We start from the raw sequence: 22,410 nt of genomic DNA, 5'->3' as shown, positions 1-22,410 counted from the left end.
CATGTTCACCATGATTAGTTTTATTGCTTGAGAACCAGAGTACTCATTTCTAAAGGCCTTCAGAGTTATGAGTTGAGTTCGCTTAAATAGAATTACTGTGTGGTTATAATGCAACATGGCACAGTAACAATACAGAGCTGCAGACACCCTCTGGGCAACAATACTTGCTATAAACTGGGCTGTACTGTTGAGAAAACTCTGCAAGCAGACATCAAATCATTTCCAATGGTAGTGATTTATACCAAAATCAAGCATCAATCTAATGCCATCGTGCAGTCCATGAACTCTGTAGTGTTCTAAATTAAATCAATAAAACATACATTTGTGTTTCATCAACAGACTCCCTAATCACCTTTTAATGTTGTATTTAGTGGTGGGAGGAAAATGTCTGTAACAAGACTATATTGTAGGCTGCACTGAGCTACTAACAAGGAAAATTTACAGTTGGGTTGATGGTTGTGTTTAGTTTTTTTTTCTTTAATACTGTATAAATACAGTCTGTGTCCAATACCGTTGCTACTTGAAGCAGACTATTATTTTCTTCTCCCGTGTTGTTATTGTTTCAATATAGAATATGGCACCATAAAACAGTAACAAAAGACGGACAAAAACAGTTTACAAAATTCTGGAAAGTTACACCCAAACCTAGCTAAGAACTTCACATTCAATCCTTAATATTACATAGAAAGAAGAGATTATAGGAGTAACAAAGTGAAACTGCTAATATATGTGCTATATAGTATGCTATATATCTGTATCAAGGATGGCACTGCTATATATTATTTATTATATAAATGTTGGTTGTTGATGTACACTTAACTAAACCTGCTAAGACTCCAATACTTACTGCTGATATGGCACTCTCAAGCATTCATATTGGAAAGTATATTTAGCATAAGTTTTGGTCAGGTTTATAAATTATTTATATATCTGTGTATATATACACATACATACATATATATACACACATATATGTATGTATAGAAAGCAGCTGCTGTGTGATTCAAAAACCATGTAACATGGCAGTATAGTAAATAAAATGAGAAAAAAAATTAAAAAATGAAAACCAAAATACTAAAACTAAAACACAAACCATAAGCCTTGGTCAAAAAAGAAAATACCATTTAAAACCATCAATATCCCTATCTATACAATCCAATGTACAAAATCCCAAAGTGGTAAAGATATATAATGGGTATGATACCTTTAAAACTTTATAATATGCTGAAATAGCTTTTCCACATTGACAAACACTTATTAAAAGTTGAAAGTTGTGAAATCTAGAATACATAACATCTCTGCTGTCTATTTAGAGTTTTGGCAACAGAACTGTGACATATATATAAAAAATAATTCCACATTTCTACTTGATGTCACATGAACATACAAGACAGTGAGGTATGTGAGGCGTCTCTTGAACAGAGTCCAGATGCTGAAGCATAGTGTACGATCAGCAGTCTAAAAATGTGGCACTCAGGACTGGATTTATCAATACAGCTGTTAGGATTACAGATTTCAGTGTGCTGCCTTCCCTCCTGGCTACAGTGTGGTTTCACGGAAAATCTTCTCACTTCGTAGGCATCTTTTTCCTGTTGCAGAATTGGCATTTTTTTAAAAAGAAAGATAAACACAGGGGAAATGATGTAGAAAATGTAATAGAAACGTAAAGAAAAAAGATGATATTTACCACCACATCACTGCACGACACAACACTTGTGCACATTTGCAATAGGTTTACCTGCCCCAGCAGCTATTCGAAAGGACAGGAACACAGGCTGCAGCAAGTTAGGGAAAAATAGAAGTTACATGTTTGAAACATATGTGTTTTGTTTTTTTTTTTTCTTTACAGTCAGTAGTAAATACAACAAAAAAATCTCTATGACTGGAAACAAAATATTGCAACAAGTTTTTGAATTAATCTAATTACAAAATGCATAAAGGAACAACATAATCTCCTCACAGATTTCTGCTCCCACTGAAACCTAAAGGAAAACTTTCCACAGATTTCTGTGAGAAGAGGTTCAGGTCCCATACACAACTCCCTTTTGTAACAGTGCTGCACCACTTTCGTGATGAAGGAAGCAAAAACTGCTGTTTCTGAACTGGCTGACCCAGAGCTTTTTGTTTACTGGATAAATTAGTAAGCTGCTCTGTTTTAAAACCTTGGATGATTCTGGACCAAATGCCCTAAGTGCATTTTTCCTTAGAAAACAATTCTCTGTCTCACAAGAACTCTGACCATGGAATTAAATAGGGGTATGCATTTGTGAGTTCAGATTTGCAAGTACACATCCATCCACACATACAATTACCCCCTATCCCTCTGAATTATCATTCAAGAGCCTCAGTGCTGGTTGTAGATAGGCTTTCAGAGGTTACCTCCTACTCCTCAATTGGCTTTTTTTCAGAGAAAGTAAATACTCTGTTTTATTGTATTTCAAACTTAGGTTTCCATCTGGTATCTTCAGCAAAGAAGACCAGAGAATTCAGGTATTTTACTAATTTAAACAACTGGTATTTATTTATTTATAATTCTTTATCTTTTTTCTATATTCTTTTTATCACTTGTTGTTTGAATATGGAACTGCCAATATATTCTTTTACTATTAAGCACCTATGCATCAACCTAGTTGAAGCTATGCTTTGAAAGCATCGTTGATAACCCCATGAAATCACTTGTGTTCTGCTAGAAGAGCTTTAAGTGTACAGATGGCTGCTCCTCTTCGCTTGCATCGTATCCTGCTTTCATTCTAGCACCCATCCTGTTGATTTCATACAAGCAGCCATTCTGATAGACAGACTGATAGACAGACTGACTGCAGCTGAATTCAACTTTGAAACATTTTCAAGGTATTACTTAAAAATAGGACAGAGACGTAGCTGACTTACAATTAGTAGAACCTAGTGCATACATTCTCATTCCTAATGAAAAAAATAGAAGATAAAAGACTAAAATGTTTAATTTAATTACCTTGTGATCCCCCATGCAGACATTTGGCCCAATGTGGTCATATATTACTATCTTCTCATCATTTTCTGACTAGTTTAAAGAAAAAACAAAAAACAACAAAACACTAGTCAGTCCAAGAATTCTCCAGATTACACACACAGAAAGGAACACTGGAAATATTGTGCAAATAGGTGAAACCAATTTCTGAATGAGGTGATATTAACACATCTTGGCTTGGCTTTTCCAGAGAAAGAATGTGTAAAATGAACTTTTATGCCCAGTACTGCTTGCAGTAATTTGTGCATTTTGCCTGCATAAAAACCCCCTGAGATCTCTATGCCTCTTCCCTGCTGATGGGACCTAGGGAAATATTCGTGGCTAACGCTGCACTAAGTGAAATGAGTGACTCGTTGTAGTTGCATTCCAGGCTTCTGCTGCAAAATGCAGCAAGCACATTTGGCCAGTCCTTTTTTAAGAACAACACAATTTTTATTGAATTAGGTGAGACAAATGTTCTTTGAATTAAAAGCAATCCATGTTGCCTTATAACAGCATTTGATTTCATCATATAGGGGATTTTAAATGTTCAGAGAGATGAATGATTATTTTCAGGTTATGAGCATAATCTTTAGCCATTTCTCTGAGAAAAATTTCTTCATCTGAAAAAAAGCACTCAGGGATTTTAAGAAAAGCAGCAAATGACGGATGACATTCCTCTGGTCTCCATTATGAATTGCTTTCATTTTGTTCCATGTTGAACTTTACCCTTATACACTGACTTCTTTAGCATTTTTATCTTAATGAATAATAAAATGTACTCATCTTTCTGCTGTTTGCAATAAACGTGATTTGGAGGAGCTATTTTGATTCTTTAGCACCGTACTTCAGGAATAAATACAAATACATTGCCATACAAAATGATTTCTTATTGTGCTAAACAATTTCTATAAGCTAATTAAATCTGTTATCTGCACACTCTCCAGTCTCTAATGCAACTGTAGATGTGCTTTAAACTAGTTCGCGATACTAATTTATTTTGTAGGAAACAGCCAAGACTTTTTCATCTGTAATCAGTCAAGTTTGACTGGGCAATAACTTTATATAAACAGTAGCATTTAGGACTATAAAGTTAAAACTGAATTATCTTTAATGCAGTAAGGAAGCTTAAGGTCAGATTTACTTTACAGCACGGCTGTCTGCCAAAAATATAAAAACATAACCTTCTGCATTGTATGCATGAGCACTTTCCAATATTTCAAGATCATAATGCCACCAGCATCGGAAGTGGAGATACATTCATCAAAAGCGACTTGATAATTTACAAAGGCAGCATAAAATTGTGGATTTTCAACTGCATAATCTTTAGACAGATAAACAAATTACAGCAGTGCACAAGCAGAAACAATATACACTTGGCTGAGCATTCATTACTTCATGCGATCAGGCATCAGCGCAGCTCCTGAGCAGTGGGCAACCTTTGGTGGTTTAGGGCTCAGGAAGCATAAAATAACATGATGGTGAGGTAACCGACCATGGCATGATAGATGATGTTGCATGAAAGCTGTTTACAGCCCCATGTCAGTACAATCTGTAATGCCTACTGTGTAGCTGAACACACTGTACAGTGGCAATTTGTGCACCCTATCCTTTCTTTACCCAGGATTTAAATGCAGATTAGCTACAATTTTTGTTTAAAATAAAATACAGAATTGCCTAGGCAGAAAAATAAACTCTTTAATTGCCTATAAGAAAAGGTAATACAGCAAAATAATTAGCCGAATAAGAATATTCAATAGATCGTCATGATTGAAAAAATTCTTTAAAAGTTCATATACATTTTTATTTTAAGGATTTGTTAATCAGTTAATTAAAATTTGCTTTTACTTTCTACAGAGTTCCTTTTAAAGCTTTAAGGAATAGGTCTCTGCAGTGGAGTAAATTCTCAGTCAAGGCCAACACTGCTTCTTGTGTAGAACCACAGAAACCTGTGGTTTTGCCCTTTCCTCTATCAGTTTGGCATTATTTTCTAGTAGCTATTTCACTAGGTTTTATGGGCCAGAATGCTGGTTTGGCTTTGGGCTGGATAAGCAAACTCCTATGTTGGTTACAGACTCACTGAGTCAAAGCCCAGTGTGGCCTCAGCAGCACCCATCACTTTGCATATGAGCTTCAGGAGAAGTCCCAAACTGCCCGACCACAATTTGCAAATGCAAAGCTCCAGAGACAGAGCAGTGTGCACTTTTAAAGGTGAGCTTTGAAGGATCCAACTGATGAAGTTTCTGTTACACGGAGACTGGAAATTGTAACTGACCTCACAGTTACAAACTTCGTCAGCTCTGTAACTTTGCTTTCCCTTGTTGAATTTTCTCCCATTATATCCAAGTTATAGCCCTCTAGATAATCAGAAAGAATTCCTTTCCCTCTGTACTGTTTACACTCTTCAAGCTTTTGTGTACACATTTATCTCCTTATTCATAGCTTTAAAAAAAAATCCTTCCTCATTGGCCACTCTTTTCATGGTTTTAATCCTTTGTTCTTTAGGAATTTCATGGTCGCCAAGCACTATCGGTAACATTTTGGGTAAAGTCTCACTTTTTCACATGGCATTTTTGTGTAATGAAAATAAATAACACTGATTTTGACATACTATTTGACTATAAAGCCTGTATTGCCCTTAGGCTTCACATTTTTTTACTGAATACTGCAGTACATGCATTGTCTAAAATTTTGGGTGAAATTTCATGATGTCACGCAGACACTTTTTACACATGAAAACATGTGAGGAAGTGCATTGACTTGGAATTCGAGCAGCTGTGGAAAACACGTTCCCAGCCTTTCAGTGAGTTATATACTGCAAAGCAAACAGTCTAATCACGAGATAAATAACCCCAATGAGAGAGAAAAAGAAGGTTATAAACTTCAGGAGAGCAAGTTTCAAGGGTGTAATTAATTTAAACTGGAAAAAAAAAGCTAAGAAGCTATAGAACATTGATTTACTTAGAAGATTATTTTCTGTAATTCACTCCCACTAAACTGCATTAATTATATAGGTGCACACAGACAGACACATGACTTTTGGCAATTTTAGGTTCAGTTAGTCTGTTAGAGTCATCCGGTCTGGTCAGCCAAGACGCCCTCACTGCAGCACACCCATTTATGCAGCCACCCATGGCCGCTGCCAGCTGGCCAGCTCAGAACAGACAGAAGTGGCAGATATCTCCTACCACATCCCCATTTCCTGGTCCTGGCCCTCTAGAGCAGCTGGCAACCAGCGTCAGCCAGGAGCACACACACAGGGACAGGGGCAGTGGAAGCTGGCACAGGTAACCAGCTGACCTAGTCCAGCGCTCCCAAGAAAACAAGGAGGGCAGAGTGGAACAAGAAGGAGAGAGCAAATGACAGGAAAGAAAACTGCAAGGCTCCTGAACCATATTTAGATCATTTAACCTTGGACAGAACATCACCAACCAACCCTAACCCTATCTACAAACACTAAATCCCAAGAGGAATTGTATGTTCTAAAATAATTGCACAAGCTTATCTCTAAAGCCTCAATGGAATGTCTAAATTTAGGCACCTAGCTGGTGTACCAAAGTTGGGAGCCTACCTGCTGGAGACCATCCTCATTCAGGGGACAGCGATAGATGTGGCCTACGTAGGATTTGACATATTCCTGGGAGTACCTTAGGAAATCTACCACTCTGGTAAGTCAGGTGCCTGCAGCTGTTGCAGTACAGGCTTTCTCTCAATTGTGTGACTCCTCAGCCAGTAGCCACTTGTACCTGCTCCTGTTTGCATCCCCGCTGAATCCTTGGTAGGGGCAATATTGCTGCTTATGTCACTGTAGGGTGGACTGGGCTGGGGGACTAATGGAGACTTTTCATAGGGTTTTTATAGGGGCTTTTTTATTTTCTGTTACTCTCTTTAAAGCAAGCAGTCAGTCTCCCAGCGCTGTGCATCCTTGCACAGAAGAGGCACAGGACAGAAGACAGTCAGTCATCATTGGCAGCTCAGATACCTAAAGAAGTGCTTGTGAAAGCTCATCTTTTAGTCACTGTCAGCAGGTTTATGGGGACAAATCCCCCTTGTTGGGTGCAAAGCACTGGAGGCACACCCCTCCATTTACTACCACGGTGTGCTGTCTCCAGTTTGGCAAACTCAAGGGCAGAGTCTTCCAGCCATACCTGCCTTTGGTGCAGATAATGCAGTGTGGAGGCATCAGGGGGCTGCAGGTCTGTACTTACTTTCAGAATGAGCTCCTTGGCTGAGTGGGACATCAGGATTCTGTCGCACCAGGCTGGACATCTCGTGTTCATGTACTGCCTTCCCTGGCTAGAGTCCTCGCTGTAGGGATAACTGCAAACAAATCCCATCCACAACCATCAGTGACTCTTGGCAAAGCAGTCTGAAACCTCTGGCTCAAAGGGCCATATTACTTACAAAATGTCACTGTTAAAAAGCAGCTCTTCCAGACACTTTTTTTTTTCTCCTCCCTCTTTCCTTTTCATGTGCTCTTTTTCTACATCTCTTCTCAGATCTACAACTCTACTGTATGGTTAAGAACTTAAGACATACACAGTTTAAAAACTCTCACCTCCTACCTTGTGCTTTTGTGAGAGTGTTTAAAGGCAGCAAACTGTTTATCTGTGTGAAGTACAAAAAATCAGTTCAACAACAACCTGAAATTAGACAAGAGACTATGGAAAATGCACATGCAGAAGTTGAAAAATGAAACCTAGGGGAAAAAAAGTTCATCTTATGTGATTTCTTCCCAGGATTCTCTCAAGGGGAGTTTCCATGCATATTTTAACAGAAAACAAGAGTTCAGAGTGCTGGGACCGCTGCAGCAGTACACAAACCTCTCCTGTATGGATTCTTTAAGGGTGACAGAAAGGAAGACAGGACAAGACAGCAGGATTTGCGGGAGATTTCTTCAGAACCAAGGAATCAGGAATGTGGTTTAAAGAAAGCGATGCTGACTACATAAGATCCCATACCTATGAAACTGTGTTAAGGAAAAGTATATTATTTTGTAAAGACATCTCGAATAGAAGCAGATTAAATGGTAGTTACACTCTGGGGCCGTCATAAACATGCTATGACATTGCCAGTGCATCCTAACTTAGCTTTAAAGGGCAACAGAAAGTGTTTATTTTAATCTACAGAGTATAACTAAAGGCAAATACCAGTGTGAGCCCATGGGCTGAGATCATCTGAAGCACCTGAACAGCAACCTCTGGCTCAACCTCAATAAGCTGAGGCCAGAATTTTTCATGTCTCATCCAAATCTTCTCATCATTTTACTAAGACAGAACTTTGCATTCAATGATGGCTCACGACACTGTAAGGCCCACTGTTTTCTTAGACCATTTCCAAAATGGCATGTGGGAGTAGCTAAGAAGGGGTTTTGGAGAAATCCAGAGGGTTTGTGACAGGCTCAACTTCTTGAATACTGGGCCTGAATTAACTGAAGTCTGCCCTCGATAAAACTCTTAAAACCCCCAAACATTTACATATGTATGTGTGAGAGTATTTGAAATGACATTTGCATTTTATTCTGCTCCTCACTGAATTGATAAAGGAAACACTGAGGTTTTTCTGATATGTGTCTTAAAATAAAATTTCTAGTATTGTAAAAATAGGGTTTGCATGCTTGAAGAGAAACTTATTTACCATCCTGTTTTGGTGTGATACTCTGAAACGGAGACATACAGCTCTCTACCAAATGGGTTTACAAGCTACACTGCCATTAAAAAGATTAGCCATGGCAAACATCCAAGAAAAGTGTACTGAATGTATTGGAACAAACCAGTGATCTCAGTACGTTTTCCACCTCATCAAACCTAACAAGACTCATTTTCAAAACATATTATGAGAATTCAATTTGCTGCTTCACTGACATACAGAAGTACAGCTTATTTCTGAGTGTCTGTGAAATATTTTGATGATGTAATACTATATTGGTAGTAGAAGCTCTTTGTCTGCAACTTAAGGGTTGACTTCTTCTCATAACCTCTTACTTTACTTATTCCAGAACCCCACATAACTGAAGCTACTTTTTATGACATAAAGGTATAAGAATCAATCACATTTCTTATAATCCTTCCTTTTACAGCATTAACTGTATGGCTTTTGAAATACGATGTTCCATACCTGGAATGATCTGTTACTGCTATGTGTTAAAGCATTAAATCCTAGAGCCTATATTCTATTAAATGGTATTTATCAATTTGCTTTATGTATCTTAATGTTTTCACAGGATGAAAAGTTCTGCCAATTTTTCAAGGTCCTTAACACTGATCACCCAGTCAAAAAGTTACTGTAGTTTACAAGTATCTTTGACAAATCAGATTTCTAATGGCTGGGACAGAGATGAAAATAAATGCTGCAAAATTGTCCAGACAAAATGGCCTGTAGGTAATAGTTTAATATAATAAAGAGAGGCAAACTCTTACTTTTATGAGAAAGAATCCTTCAAAGGAAGCAAGAAGCATGGAGTGTTGTGTCTCACTGCACTCCAATGAATAAAGCTCCCTCCCTGCATCCACTCTGCCATGTGGAAGTCCTAATCTCAGTGAAATACTGACACTAACATAATAAAATATCCTAAGATGCCCCCAAAATTGGGAGAACTATTAGCACTCCTTCATGCTCTAGAGGGGTCACAAACACTTTGGAATAAGCAAAATTCTTTTGTAGATGGGCTCAAATAGTGGCCATAGCTAAATATGAATCAAAATTCCCATGAGGGATTCTTTTTCTTTTGGGGTTGTAGGGCTATTTTAGTTTATTATATGCCATTGATCTAAAATAGATTTTAGCAAATAGAAGTTCTATTAGAGGTTTCTGGAATAGAACTGTCACTGAAGAAGATTTTGTTAAACATGCTGCTGAATGTATACTATTCCAGAACAAAACTTTTCAAATACCATACGCCTCAGAAGTTGTTGCCATCATCCTGTTCCATAGCTAAGTGAAGAGTGGCATGAAAATAGTGTGACTGCTTCCAGAATCATCTGCATGTGAACTCTGAAGCTTTTGCTTGTTTGGTGTGTTTTTAAGAGTCCTGTCCCCAAGGACTCCCATCCCACAGGCACTGCCTGAGAGCACCAACCCATCCCATCCCATCCCACAGGCACTGCCCGAGAGCACCAACCCATCCCATCCCACAGGCACTGCTGAGAGCACCAACCATCCCATCCCATCCCACAGGCACTGCTGAGAGCATCAACCATCCCATCCCATCCCACAGGCACTGCTGAGAGCACCAACCCATCCCATCCCATCCCACAGGCACTGCTGAGAGCACCAACCCATCCCATCCCATCCCACAGGCACTGCTGAGAGCACCAACCATCCCATCCCATCCCACAGGCACTGCTGAGAGCACCAACCCATCCCATCCCATCCCATCCCATCCCATCCCATCCCATCCCATCCCATCCCAACCCATCCCATCCCATCCCACAGGCACTGCTGAGAGCACCAACCCATCCCATCCCATCCCAACCCATCCCATCCCATCCCTCAGGCACTGCTGAGAGCACCAACCCATCCCAGGTGGCACTCAGGAAACTGGAAAATACTTCCACTTGCTGCAGGGGGGAACAAGAGACACGAGTATGCCAATACACGCTTCTACTTGACTGTTCACTTTTTGTTCTTTCTAAGCTGGCTTCATGGTTTCCCTTCTCTTTTCCTTCCTCTCAATCCCACTTCTTGACTGCTTCTTTGCCTTTAGGCATAAATAATCTCTTAAAAATTACTGTAAATTTAAGGTTGTGTACATGCAAAAAAGCAGAACTATTCTTGTAATACCCATCTTCCAAAAGACATTAGGAATAAGACTGTCTGTGATCAAGGGCAATAAGTTAGATTTGTTTTGCTGACATGTCCAGCCTCTTTTAACACATTTACTCCAGGCACGTAAGGAACTATCAGTTCTTAACTGAAAACTTGCTTAGTAATTCTAGTCAACAGATCTTCTGATTTGTGAATGGTAGAAATAATTACATATTTGATTAAAACAGCTGCAGGTCTGATAAAAAGAAAGTCAAGGACTCTATACCAAATAATCAAAAGTTTGAAATTCCAATATCAATCTGCCGTTGGGGGAGTATTGTGCCATCCTTCTGTGCTTCCATCATTAGTCTTGACTACCAAGACAATGACTGTGGCAGAGAAAAAGGGAAAACCAGCTCTCCCTATCCCAATAATTAGACAGGAAAGAATGTATTATTTTTTCCTTTCATTAGAATTCTGCCTCAATCACAATCTACCTTGTGTAATACACAGAAAACAGTGATCTTGAGAATGAATAGGGAGTGCTCATGTAAAATGATGACATAACAGATAAAGGCCTCTAGGTACCACTGAAACATAAATGAGAGATAGATATAATGCTAACACATACAGGTGCTAGAGGTAAGGTAAGGATGTACACACTTCCATAGTATTCTGCACAGTTACACACTTTTCTACACACACTATATCACGTCTATTTAAAAATACAATGGGGAAATGGGGAATTCCCTGTGGAACAAATTTGATGCCCTATTTAAAACAGTGGCAAAGTTCTAGGAATTTAGGACCTTAGCCACTCATGTTAGCAGGGTAATAAATAGCAAAAAGAGACTGTTGTTCTCTGTGTATTCCAGCCAGCAGAATTATAAAAAATACACTTTGACTCTGCATGCCCCTGGACATGCAGACAGGTAGTTCTGGAGCACCCTCATGAAAAGCTTGCACAATTTATCTCCACTTGTTTAGGACTTACTCCTTCTGAAGATGCAGCTTCTAGCTGCTTTTCCATCCTGTTTCACAAACTTCTGTTTCAGTTGCACTCATTTAATCAGGATTACTGTCAGGTGGGTTTTCTGAATAAAACTTCCAGCAACATCATTAATATAATGTTCAATACTGTTGAAATTTAACCAAACACTTTGATGAATTGCTAACTTACTCTGTTAATAAGGAGCAGGCCGTCCAATGAACTACTGTTGTCACAGTCAATAAGGATGAGAACTACTTGGTAATTGTTTGGGGAAAATAAACCATTAAGAGGGTCAGTAATATCAGAGCACTACTACTGTTGACAGGTATTGTCAGAGATGATTAGACACCTTTACAAAAATGCTTACTGCAGGGTGAAAAGTTGTCCGACATCATAAACCATCCTGTCAGCAGTGCCTTAACTCAAAACACAAGCCAACAATGCTGTGTATATAAATGTCTCCTTAACTGCCATTTCCAGTTAGGAAAAACGCTCCTAATGAACTCTTCTCATGTGCAAGCATGGATAAAATCTGTTAGTGAGATGGGTGAAATGTACTTTCTAACAGGAAACAATTCATTCCCTCTGGAGGGCTGCTACCTGTAGCTGCCACAAGCAGTGTCCTCTGGCTCACGCCGAGCCCACCGTGGGATGTGCTGGGACACCCCGTGCTGGGACACCCCGTGCTGGGACACCCCGTGCTGGGACATCCAGTGCTGGGACATCCAGTGCTGGGACATCCAGTGCTGGGGACATCCAGTGCTGGGACACCCCGTGCTGGGACACCCCGTGCTGGGACATCCTGTGCTGGGACATCCAGTGCTGGGACACCCCGTGCTGGGACACCCCGTGCAGGGACATCCAGTGCTGGGGACATCCAGTGCTGGGACACCCCGTGCTGGGGACACCCAGTGCTGGGACATCCAGTGCTGGGACACCCCGTGCAGGGACATCCAGTGCTGGGGACACCCCGTGCTGGGGACACCCAGTGCTGGGACACCCCGTGCAGGGACACCCCGTGCAGGGACATCCAGTGCTGGGGACATCCAGTGCTGGGACACCCCGTGCTGGGGACACCCAGTGCTGGGACATCCAGTGCTGGGACACACCATGCAGGGACACCCCGTGCAGGGACATCCAGTGCTGGGACAACACCCCGTGCAGGGACACCCCGTGCTGGGACATCCAGTGCTGGGACACCCCGTGCTGGGGACACCCCGTGCAGGGACACCCCGTGCTGGGACATCCAGTGCTGGGGACATCCAGTGCAGGGACATCCAGTGCTGGGACACCCCGTGCTGGGACACACCGTGCTGGGACACCCCGTGCTGGGACACCCCGTGCAGGGACACCCCGTGCTGGGACATCCAGTGCTGGGACAACACCCCGTGCAGGGACACCCCGTGCTGGGACATCCAGTGCTGGGACATCCAGTGCTGGGGACATCCAGTGCTGGGACATCCAGTGCTGGGACACCCCGTGCTGGGACATCCAGTGCTGGGACATCCAGTGCTGGGACACCCCGTGCTGGGACACCCCGTGCTGGGACATCCAGTGCTGGGACATCCAGTGCTGGGACACCCCGTGCTGGGACATCCAGTGCTGGGACATCCAGTGCTGGGACACCCCGTGCTGGGACACCCCGTGCTGGGGACACCCCGTGCTGGGGACACCCTGTGCTGGGGACATCCAGTGCTGGGACACCCCGTGCTGGGGACATCCAGTGCTGGGGACATCCAGTGCTGGGACACCCCGTGCTGGGGACATCCAGTGCTGGGACACCAGTGCTGGGGACATCCAGTGCTGGGGACACCCCGTGCTGGGACACCCCGTGCTGGGACATCCAGTGCTGGGGACATCCAGTGCTGGGGACACCCCGTGCTGGGACATCCAGTGCTGGGGACATCCAGTGCTGGGACTTCCAGTGCTGGGACACCCCGTGCTGGGACATCCAGTGCTGGGACACCCCGTGCTGGGGACACCCCGTGCTGGGACACCCCGTGCTGGGACACCCCGTGCTGGGACATCCCGTGCTGGGACACCCCGTGCAGGGACACCCCGTGCAGGGACACCCAGTGCTGGGACACCCCGTGCTGGGACATCCAGTGCTGGGACACCCCATGCTGGGACACCCCGTGCTGGGACACCCCGTGCTGGGACACCCCGTGCAGGGACACCCAGTGCTGGGACACCCCGTGCTGGGACATCCAGTGCTGGGGACATCCAGTGCTGGGGACACCCTGTGCTGGGACATCCAGTGCTGGGGACATCCAGTGCTGGGGACACCCCGTGCTGGGGACATCCAGTGCTGGGGACACCCCGTGCTGGGACACCCCGTGCTGGGACACCCCGTGCTGGGACATCCAGTGCTGGGAACACCTGGTGCTGCTCTGGGACCCTGCCTTCTACAGACCACGCTGCCGGTGCTGCCCTGGGAAGTGTGGCAGGACTCACCAGGCAACAGTGGGGAAAATTCAGCTATTTAATCTTTTTTATTCCAGTAAAGGTCATTCTGAACAACTGCAGCCTACATCTAGGTTCAAATGCAGATCATTTAGCAAACTTTATCACGTTTCAGGGAGTGGAAATGCCTCCTGTTCAAAAACCCCTTGTGCTCGCTCATCTGTCAACTATCCCCACATTTTATATCACCAATTTTTTTATAATACAAAGTATTTGAGATGGGATGGAACTATAAAGCATCAATGAAAACTGAGCTCTTTATGGGAAGAACTGAGACAATTTTGATTTGGTTCAGATATTTTTGAACTTAGGTATGAGTCCTCACATTTACTAAACATTTTCTCACTTTTAACTCCAAAAGGGGAAAAATCCCAACCACTCTTCATCAGGAAATTATTTACTATTTTCATATTTTCTGAGAAATGTTGGATCAATTTACCTTCAGCTCTGATGTGCTCTCAGATTGTCTAAGATACTTTTACCTGAAGAAAGGACGGTGAACGTGGACTGCCAATACAACCTTTGGGTGTTCTGAAAGTTTTAAGGCCAAATATGTAAACAAAAATATTTTGATATTTTCAATTTACAGTCAGCACTAGTGTAAGCTGGTACATAAGTGTGATTTCAACAAAATGCCATTCAACGAATCAAAGGGTGACATCTAATTTTTGTCAGCTACCAGAGTGTTTCTTCCTCAAAATTGAATTAACACTTTTTATTTCCCTGAACCTGAGAGGGAGAGTTGGATTCCCCAGATCTCTTCCTAACAAATGACCCCATGTAATTTATCTTCATATGCACATCTTAGGCAGCAGATCTAAGCTAAGCTGTAAGACACACTGGTGTTTGAATTAGATTATCTGCTTCATAGGTACCAAAACACTAATAAGCCTCGGTGATGCTCTGCGAGCCAACTGGCCATGATACGTGTCTCACTTCAGCCAAATCAGGAGGGCAAACAGAGCCCTGCAAACACAGTAGTTATGGAGCAATGTGTTAAACAGCTGCTACTTGCACAGGCTACGCTAACACCATGGTGATAGTACCAACAATTGGAGTCAAAGGTGACAGTGGGACAGGGGGTCACCCGGGCAAACCAGCAGCAAAGGGCAGGATGGGTAAACAAGACTTGAGCCCTGAGTCTGGGCACAACACAAAACAGGAGGGTTAATGACATGGTATTTTTATCAGAACCTTTTTAATAGATTTATGCTGGGCATATTGCTTTTTGGCTTAACAGTCTTCTTTAGAAAATACTAGTCTGTAATATGCCTCAGAGTGAGCATTCCTGTATCACCAGCATTGCAGGACCTTTTTCAGTTTAAAATATAAATAAACCCAGAGCCCTTTTTTTTTTCCAGAAAGCACAGTGCAACCCTTCACTTTCTGTGAAGAACAGTGACCCAGCACTATGGTGTCCATAGTGCTGCTGAAAACCACCCTGTGGCCAAACCCTGGTGACAGGAGGACACGTGCTGGCACTTGCTCCGGTGCCAGGACCTGCCCAGGACCAGAGGCTGGCACACGGCTGATGGCAAGGGGCACACTGTGCTCTGCTCTGGCCCCAGAGCCACGGGGAGGCCCAGCTGGCAAAAATTGATTATTTGGCAATACCAGTGCCTCAGCAAGTGAACACTGAGTGATGAACTCTATCGCATTAATAACAGTAATGCTGTAGCTCATGCAATGTATGCAATACTGCTACTATTACAAGTGGATATATGGAATTATGAATAATGTTGGCTTGTTGGGAAGGACCCAGTGCTGACTTGTTGTACCAGAAGAGCCTGATGTTACTATCTATGACTGTGATTGAGCTTGATGTCTTTTCTGGGAATATGCCTACCTGTACTTCTCAAAAGTACCTTACTCTGGGGCTAAATTTTACAAAGCCTCATATTGAAAAAAAAACCAACTGGGAACCTGAGGGAAGAAATGGATCAGGATTCAAGCTCCAAACTACTGGGCTTTTCAGCAGTACATTCAGATGGGACAGCCTGGCTGGCAGCAAGGACCATAAGCTCTTTGAATACACTTTATTTTCTGCTGGCAGTGTGGTCCGTAGTCCTTACCTTACACATGGTGTAGAGTAATTCTTTGAAACTTTTTAAATTCATTTGTGGTCCTTTCTTTTCCCCTTTGCCACAATTCCTTAAACCAGACTGTGGGTAATGCTGTCTAGTTCCTCACAAATTAAAGAAACACCCTGTTTCGATTTGAAAATTGAGAATTGGTGATAGTGGCACTGGTTTAATGTGAGTGGAAACATGGAGGCAAGATCTGTCTGAAAAATCATTGAAATAATTAAATTCAAATTGTTTTGGAGGAAATGACAGCTGTCTCTCTGTTTCCAGCTGGGAAATTGTTGCTGTGCTTCAGCCTTAGATGCTGGAAGCACCCAGACAACTGCATCATGTCAGGTGGGAATTTGTTTTTTGGAGGGCTGAGAGATCCATGGATGATTTCAGACACCTCACTAATACCTGGAAGGAGTTTTACAGTGCATGAGTGAGTCTGAAGTATTTCTGTTCAGTAGAAAATACTTCTTAGTTGGCAAAAAAAAAAAAAAATAGTGTTATAAAAGTAACTGATAATGCAAGCATAAAAATAACTTAGGGCTTTTTCATCTGAGTGCCTAACTCCCCTTTTGTGAGACAACAGGACCAGCAGCATTACCGAGGAGAAGTTCTAGGAAATGAGAATCCCATTTGCTTCAGGAGTGCTGTCCTGCCCCATCTGCAGGCAGTCTGTATGATCTGAGATCATGCAGAGAGGCAGTGAGAACACTGGAAAGGAAGAGCAGCCTGCTGACACCTAAACCATCATCTTGTCCTTCCATATTGTACCCAAGGGTGACACTGGGGCTCTGTGCATTGGCACCCAGAGGTTCTACTCTGCATAGTCTCTGCAGAAGAGACGGAACAAGGGAGCACTCTGGGCATTGCTTCATGCAGAGCTGGCTGGCTCAGTGCAAATCAGACCACAAAATACATGTGTCGCTGGGCAACCTCCCAGAACGGAGAAGGGTCATGGGACAAAATACAAGGTAGAGAAAAAATATTTTATAGACTAAATAAGATTTTTGCAGAACAATGAGCCAGAGTTAGAGAGAATTCCAAAGGAGGAACACTGTGCCGAGAGTAAATGAGATTCAACCTGTCTCTCCTGCTCAGAGGCGTCAAAAGCCAAGACACTGCCAGCGCAGAGGGTCTGCTTGAGACAAATATCACACAGAGGGTATCTAAGACACAAACATATGTCCAACCAGTAAATTACATGACAGCCTAATTCAACAACAAACAAGAATAGGTCACTTTAAGAGAATGATTAATACATGAGATTGCTGTGCATGCAGCCTTATCTGAGAGCAAACCTTGTATGTGGGTGTGAACTCTTGCTAAAGTCAGCTCCTATCTTTGTTATACAACAGCTACAAGAATAATTATAATAATTAATGGAGAGCAGTGATAAAGGTAACAATTGCCCACCTGTATATTGACACACTACAATGTTTTTACTTCTTTTTTTCACACCTCCTGCCTTTTGCAGTGATTGTTGACTACCACGAAGCCCTTTGCAGCCTCGCACTGGGCTGTTTGCTCATGGCCAGACTCTTCAGCCTGTGAGTGACAGAGCTTACAGAGTTTAAAATTCTAACTTGTATTTAGTCTCCAGTGGCTTGGGTTGCTATATGCTACACTAGATCACAGAGGATAACAAGATGAAAACATGAACATTCACTATATAAAATAAAAGACTGCAAAATTTAGGAGTGGGTGAATAATGTCTGAGGAATATTCTGTTGGAATGATTTTTTACAGGTTGTCTAACATAGCAGACCTGCCGCGTGGTCTCTTGTTAAACTGTGGCTACCCTGCCAGGCTGCCTTCACCTTTGGCACATCTCAGCAGGACACAGGAAGGGTTTGCGAGGGAAGGGTGGGCTCTGGACAGGGCCAGAGGAATGCCTGGCCCCGGCTGTCCTCCTGCCACTGCCCCGCAGGCTCCAAGGACCCTGGACAGAATGTGTGGGAGGCCCTGTGGACACAGCATCAGCAGATCCAGGTCCAGAACAGGTGGGATGAGCCTCTTTCCCCTGGAAGTTCATTCACTGCATCCCTGGCATGCTCCTCTGGGCATAGGCATACAGGGTGGTGAGCTGACGTGGTTTATGCACATACATAAAAGAATTGAAAGGAACTCAGAATTGAAGATGAGTTTGGAAAATGCTTTAGGGATGCTGAACAGAGAAGAGATAACTGACAGGCCTGCAGATGCTGTCAGTGCTATAAAATCACAAAATGAAGGAATGGTTTGGGTTGGAGGAACTCTTGAGCTCAGTCAAGGCTTTGTTCTAGATGGTTCTAAGGGATGACTACCCGAGAACCCCCCCCTCTGCACTGCATCATGATGGTCACCCACATCAGGAAGAGGAATTCACAGCAGATCAAGCAGACGTTTGGTCTTAAATTACAGTACTGCACTGGGGAAGAACAATAGATTAGTTTTGAGTTCCCTGAGTATGCCTGCAGAAATGCTAGGTTTAGATGTGGCTGTAGGAGAGCTCAGAAGTGGCTCTCCAATCCTTCCCACATTCAAAGTTAACGAAAAAGGCCTGAGGCTAATGTGCAGTAACACAGAGTCTGTCAAGACTCCGAGGAAACTCCTTTGTATGTGCAGAAACAATAATTTGCTGTGCTGCCTTAATACCATTCCATTTACAGATACAAATTCAATTTGTAACTATAAATCTCATAGAAGTATTATATAAGTAATTATTTATACACACCAAAAATTATGTATGACTGAAAATAGTAACATATTTCTGTTAAAGATACATTACTGAGCCTGTGGCCATGCAAGGACCACAGGATAGGCAATAGAATGTCCATGCCTTATGACACAGAAAGCAAGGAGGGATGGGTAAAAAAACATCCTAATAAAAAGCCAGTTTGCTCTTTATATATAGATGCCATCTCTCAGTATATAATTTTTTTTTTACCATTTATTATTATTATTACTGTTAACTAGTTGTTGAGAAGGAAACAGAGTGAGTAGAACTAAAACACACAGAGACTACTTACACCTAATTGCTGATCTCTGCTTGAGGGGAGCATGACACTGAAAAGCTCTCACAGAGTCTGAAGAAGCTGAAAACTATTCATGGAACAATGTATTTTTGGTAAGCCTTGCTCTGGCTGAAAGCACTAGTGTTGGAGAAATGAAGTACAAGAGTATGTATGGCATAAAAATTGTATCACTTCCCCTCACCTTCATCTGCCCTGACCAGATACAAGAGGAGTGAGGCACACTTAGGGATGTACACACCCTGCTGGTCTACTGTTATCATACTCAATCAATAAGGACAATTTAGAGTGGTGGTAACTCCGTGCATACTTCCAGTGTCCCAGGGGATCAATACAAATCAGTATCGCAGCTGGCTGGTAAGAAGCAATGAGATTATGATCACAAAAGGCAAGCTTCCCAAATTTTTTTTAGTGCATGCCAAAACATCATACTTTCCTATCTGTCCATGAAGCATAAAATAGTAGTATTTAAACATATTAAATCTATTAACAAGAAAGTATATAAAAAGCATAGTTTTATCTGCCTTTTTTCTACTACTTTTTGAACTTTTTCTTTGTGAATGCAGTATTTCTTTCCCTTGAAAGCAACTGTGAGATTTGACTTCCTCACTCTTGGAAAGGGACCATACCTGTACAGAATGGCACCAAATCTTCCACACATTTCTCCCAAATAGAACTGCCATTTGCAAAATGCTTGGTTTTGTACAATAGCAATAGTTGTCCATTCATGGCTAAAACACCTCAGGGATACTGCTGACTAAAACCATGCACGTGTATTAAACCAGCCAATTTATTCTAACAGTCTTAAGTAGTTATATGATGTTTAGTGAAACTGAAAAAGCAGAATCTAAGTTCCTGCCCTCCCTCCTGATAGCCCTCTTGGATTTCCCTGAGTGATGGCAGTAGCTCCACAGCCCAGCTGACTGCACTCCTGCTGAGCGCCACTGCTGGCAGGCATCAAACAGCTTGAGGCAAAGACTGTCTTTATGCTTGCAATAATGTGATTTAACAGGTGGTCTGGGCCCAGTGCTTAGAAGTCCTTCCACATCTCTGAGCACACATTCCTGACAGGTCTGTTTTAAGAGCAGCTATAAAAGACAGGATCAGCGGAACCCACATGATGAGCTATGGAGCACTACTGGCATGTGGTTTATTAGTGATGGAGGGGATGTGGGGAGAATAAACAATCATAAAAGGAACAGACATCATCATAATTTCTGCAATAAATATGGGAACATTCACATTTTACCAACAGTGCAAGTAATGATTATGTTGTAGCTAGTTAAATAAATGGATTATATATGAATCTTACCTGGGAGGAAATGAGATGTCCAGTTCATACAATCTGTCTTTAAAGACTGACAGCTCTCTGTCAAATTCTAAAAGCTATAAAAGATAGAAATAAATGCTTTCACTCTTAAATGTCGAACTGCAGCAATTTAAAAATATTACATTATACAAAAGGAAATAAAAGAAAACTATGATCACACAGAGCTTGAGGTATAGCCTTTGTAGAAGTGCAAAACTGTCTGGACTATTTTGATACATAAACAGTGCCTTGAGAAAAGTGTTGAAAACATTCATTTTCTGCAGTGAAAGTTGAACACTGGCTCTTCACAGCACTGCCCTATAAGTGCACTTACACCACAGGAAGGCTGCATTTCTTGAAATTTCGTTAGTAGTCTCTTCAGAGAAAAACTAGACTAGCATTAAAAAAACCACCAAACTGATATGCTAACCAGCCCATGAGAATGTCAGTGAAATGCATCATATTAGTCTGTATTATCTTTAGTGCAGATAAGCAGGTACAACAATCCCAATGTGCACATCACTCTTCCCAATCAAAGCCGAGTTCCTGTACACCTGCTCTGGATGGTGCATGGCAGACAGCAGACAGAGGGAAATGTGACAGTAGGTAAAGGGTGCTCCCAGGCAGAGCACCAGAAGCAGGTGTTTAACAGATTTAATGTCCTGTATAAATATTAGTCCCAGCCACATTTGTTTTCTCCATGACCTCTACAGAAAGAATAAATATCCAGAGTCTTTGTTCATAAACACAAACCCACTCACAACTCAATGATAATTGTCCCCATTAAACCCGTAACTGTTCTGATGGACACAAGGATCTTACTCCAGAACCCGGCTGGGGTGCAGCCGACGTCCCAGGGCACTGCAAGCTGAAGACAAAAGCTCATCATGCCCACGACGTCCCAGGGCACTGCAAGCTGAAGACAAAAGCTCATCATGCCCACGACGTCCCAGGGCACTGCAAGCTGAAGACAAAAGCTCATCATGCCCACGCTGCCGGCCCTGGCTCTGAGGGCCGTTGCTGTTGTGACGAGTGTCCCGGCACTGTCCTGCGCCACGGCGCTGTTTGCCCACCGTTCATTAATCATGTCCCATCTCACAGCTGTGCTGATACCATTGTATGAATGGCAGAGGTTCCCAAAGAAATTAGATCGTGTCCCCCTTTCCCCTCTGTCACCTCATAAATCATTCCTGAAATGTGCAATTAGCAGCTACTTGTACACATTAATTATCTGTGTGAAAAGCAGCTACCTGAACCACCTGCACTGCTGATTAGCTCCCTCTCCATGGCTCACCCAGCTCTCTCCAGGCTCTCCTGCCATATGTAGGTATCTTTACATGAGGATGCCAGGTGATGGGCAGCTTTCCCTGCTTTATTTCATTCGACACCAAACTCTGTGAGACAGTATGCTGGAAAGATTCTGCAGTACCAATAACTGTGACAAATTGTGCTTGTTTTAACATCTGATTGAAAGCCTGAGAATTCAATATGCCTAGATAAATATTTTGAAATCTCTATGTGGGAACTTACAGTATGTATCTAATAATATACTCAATACTAAAACTGTTGGGCTGGTCCAGCACTCACTGGTCTAACTGAAGCAATCTCAATGCGCTTGAAGAATAAATGGATGTTTCCATCACCATGAATGTTTCCAGGCTCTGATCCTGTATTTCAGTAAGCAGAACAGATTGGTAGCCACAATACATAGACACTGGCTATGAAAACAAATGTTATCATCCTTTTCCTGCTCCGTGTGTCTTCATTTTAGAGCTATCAGCCATCCTATGTGAATCTGGGACAGGAAAACAAGTTGCCATCCCCAGTTA

At 42.4% G+C, this 22,410-nt stretch overlaps 1 protein-coding gene across 2 annotated transcripts in view; it reads right to left on the bottom strand.

Annotated features, from left to right (window-relative positions):
* INPP5A (inositol polyphosphate-5-phosphatase A) overlaps positions 1 to 22,410 on the bottom strand; it is a 190,853-nt gene continuing 168,443 nt past the window's right edge. Inside the window, exons 12-16 of one of the 2 annotated variants that reach the window (XM_036385695.2) lie at positions 20,585 to 20,658; positions 7,195 to 7,306; positions 2,972 to 3,040; positions 1,688 to 1,775; positions 1 to 1,589 (exon numbers count right to left, since the gene is read on the bottom strand). In XM_036385695.2, coding sequence (XP_036241588.1) covers positions 1,695 to 1,775; positions 2,972 to 3,040; positions 7,195 to 7,306; positions 20,585 to 20,658 — 336 coding nt within the window. In that variant the 3' untranslated portion in view covers positions 1 to 1,589; positions 1,688 to 1,694. The remainder of the gene's footprint in view (positions 1,590 to 1,687; positions 1,776 to 2,971; positions 3,041 to 7,194; positions 7,307 to 20,584; positions 20,659 to 22,410) is intronic. The other variant, XM_036385694.2, reaches the window with a different exon arrangement.

This window comes from Molothrus ater, chromosome 8, assembly GCF_012460135.2.
Source record: "Molothrus ater isolate BHLD 08-10-18 breed brown headed cowbird chromosome 8, BPBGC_Mater_1.1, whole genome shotgun sequence".
Classification (NCBI taxonomy): Eukaryota; Metazoa; Chordata; class Aves; order Passeriformes; family Icteridae; genus Molothrus; species Molothrus ater.
Note: the sequence above shows the minus strand (reverse complement) of the source record. Positions and strands in the feature narration are given on the sequence as shown.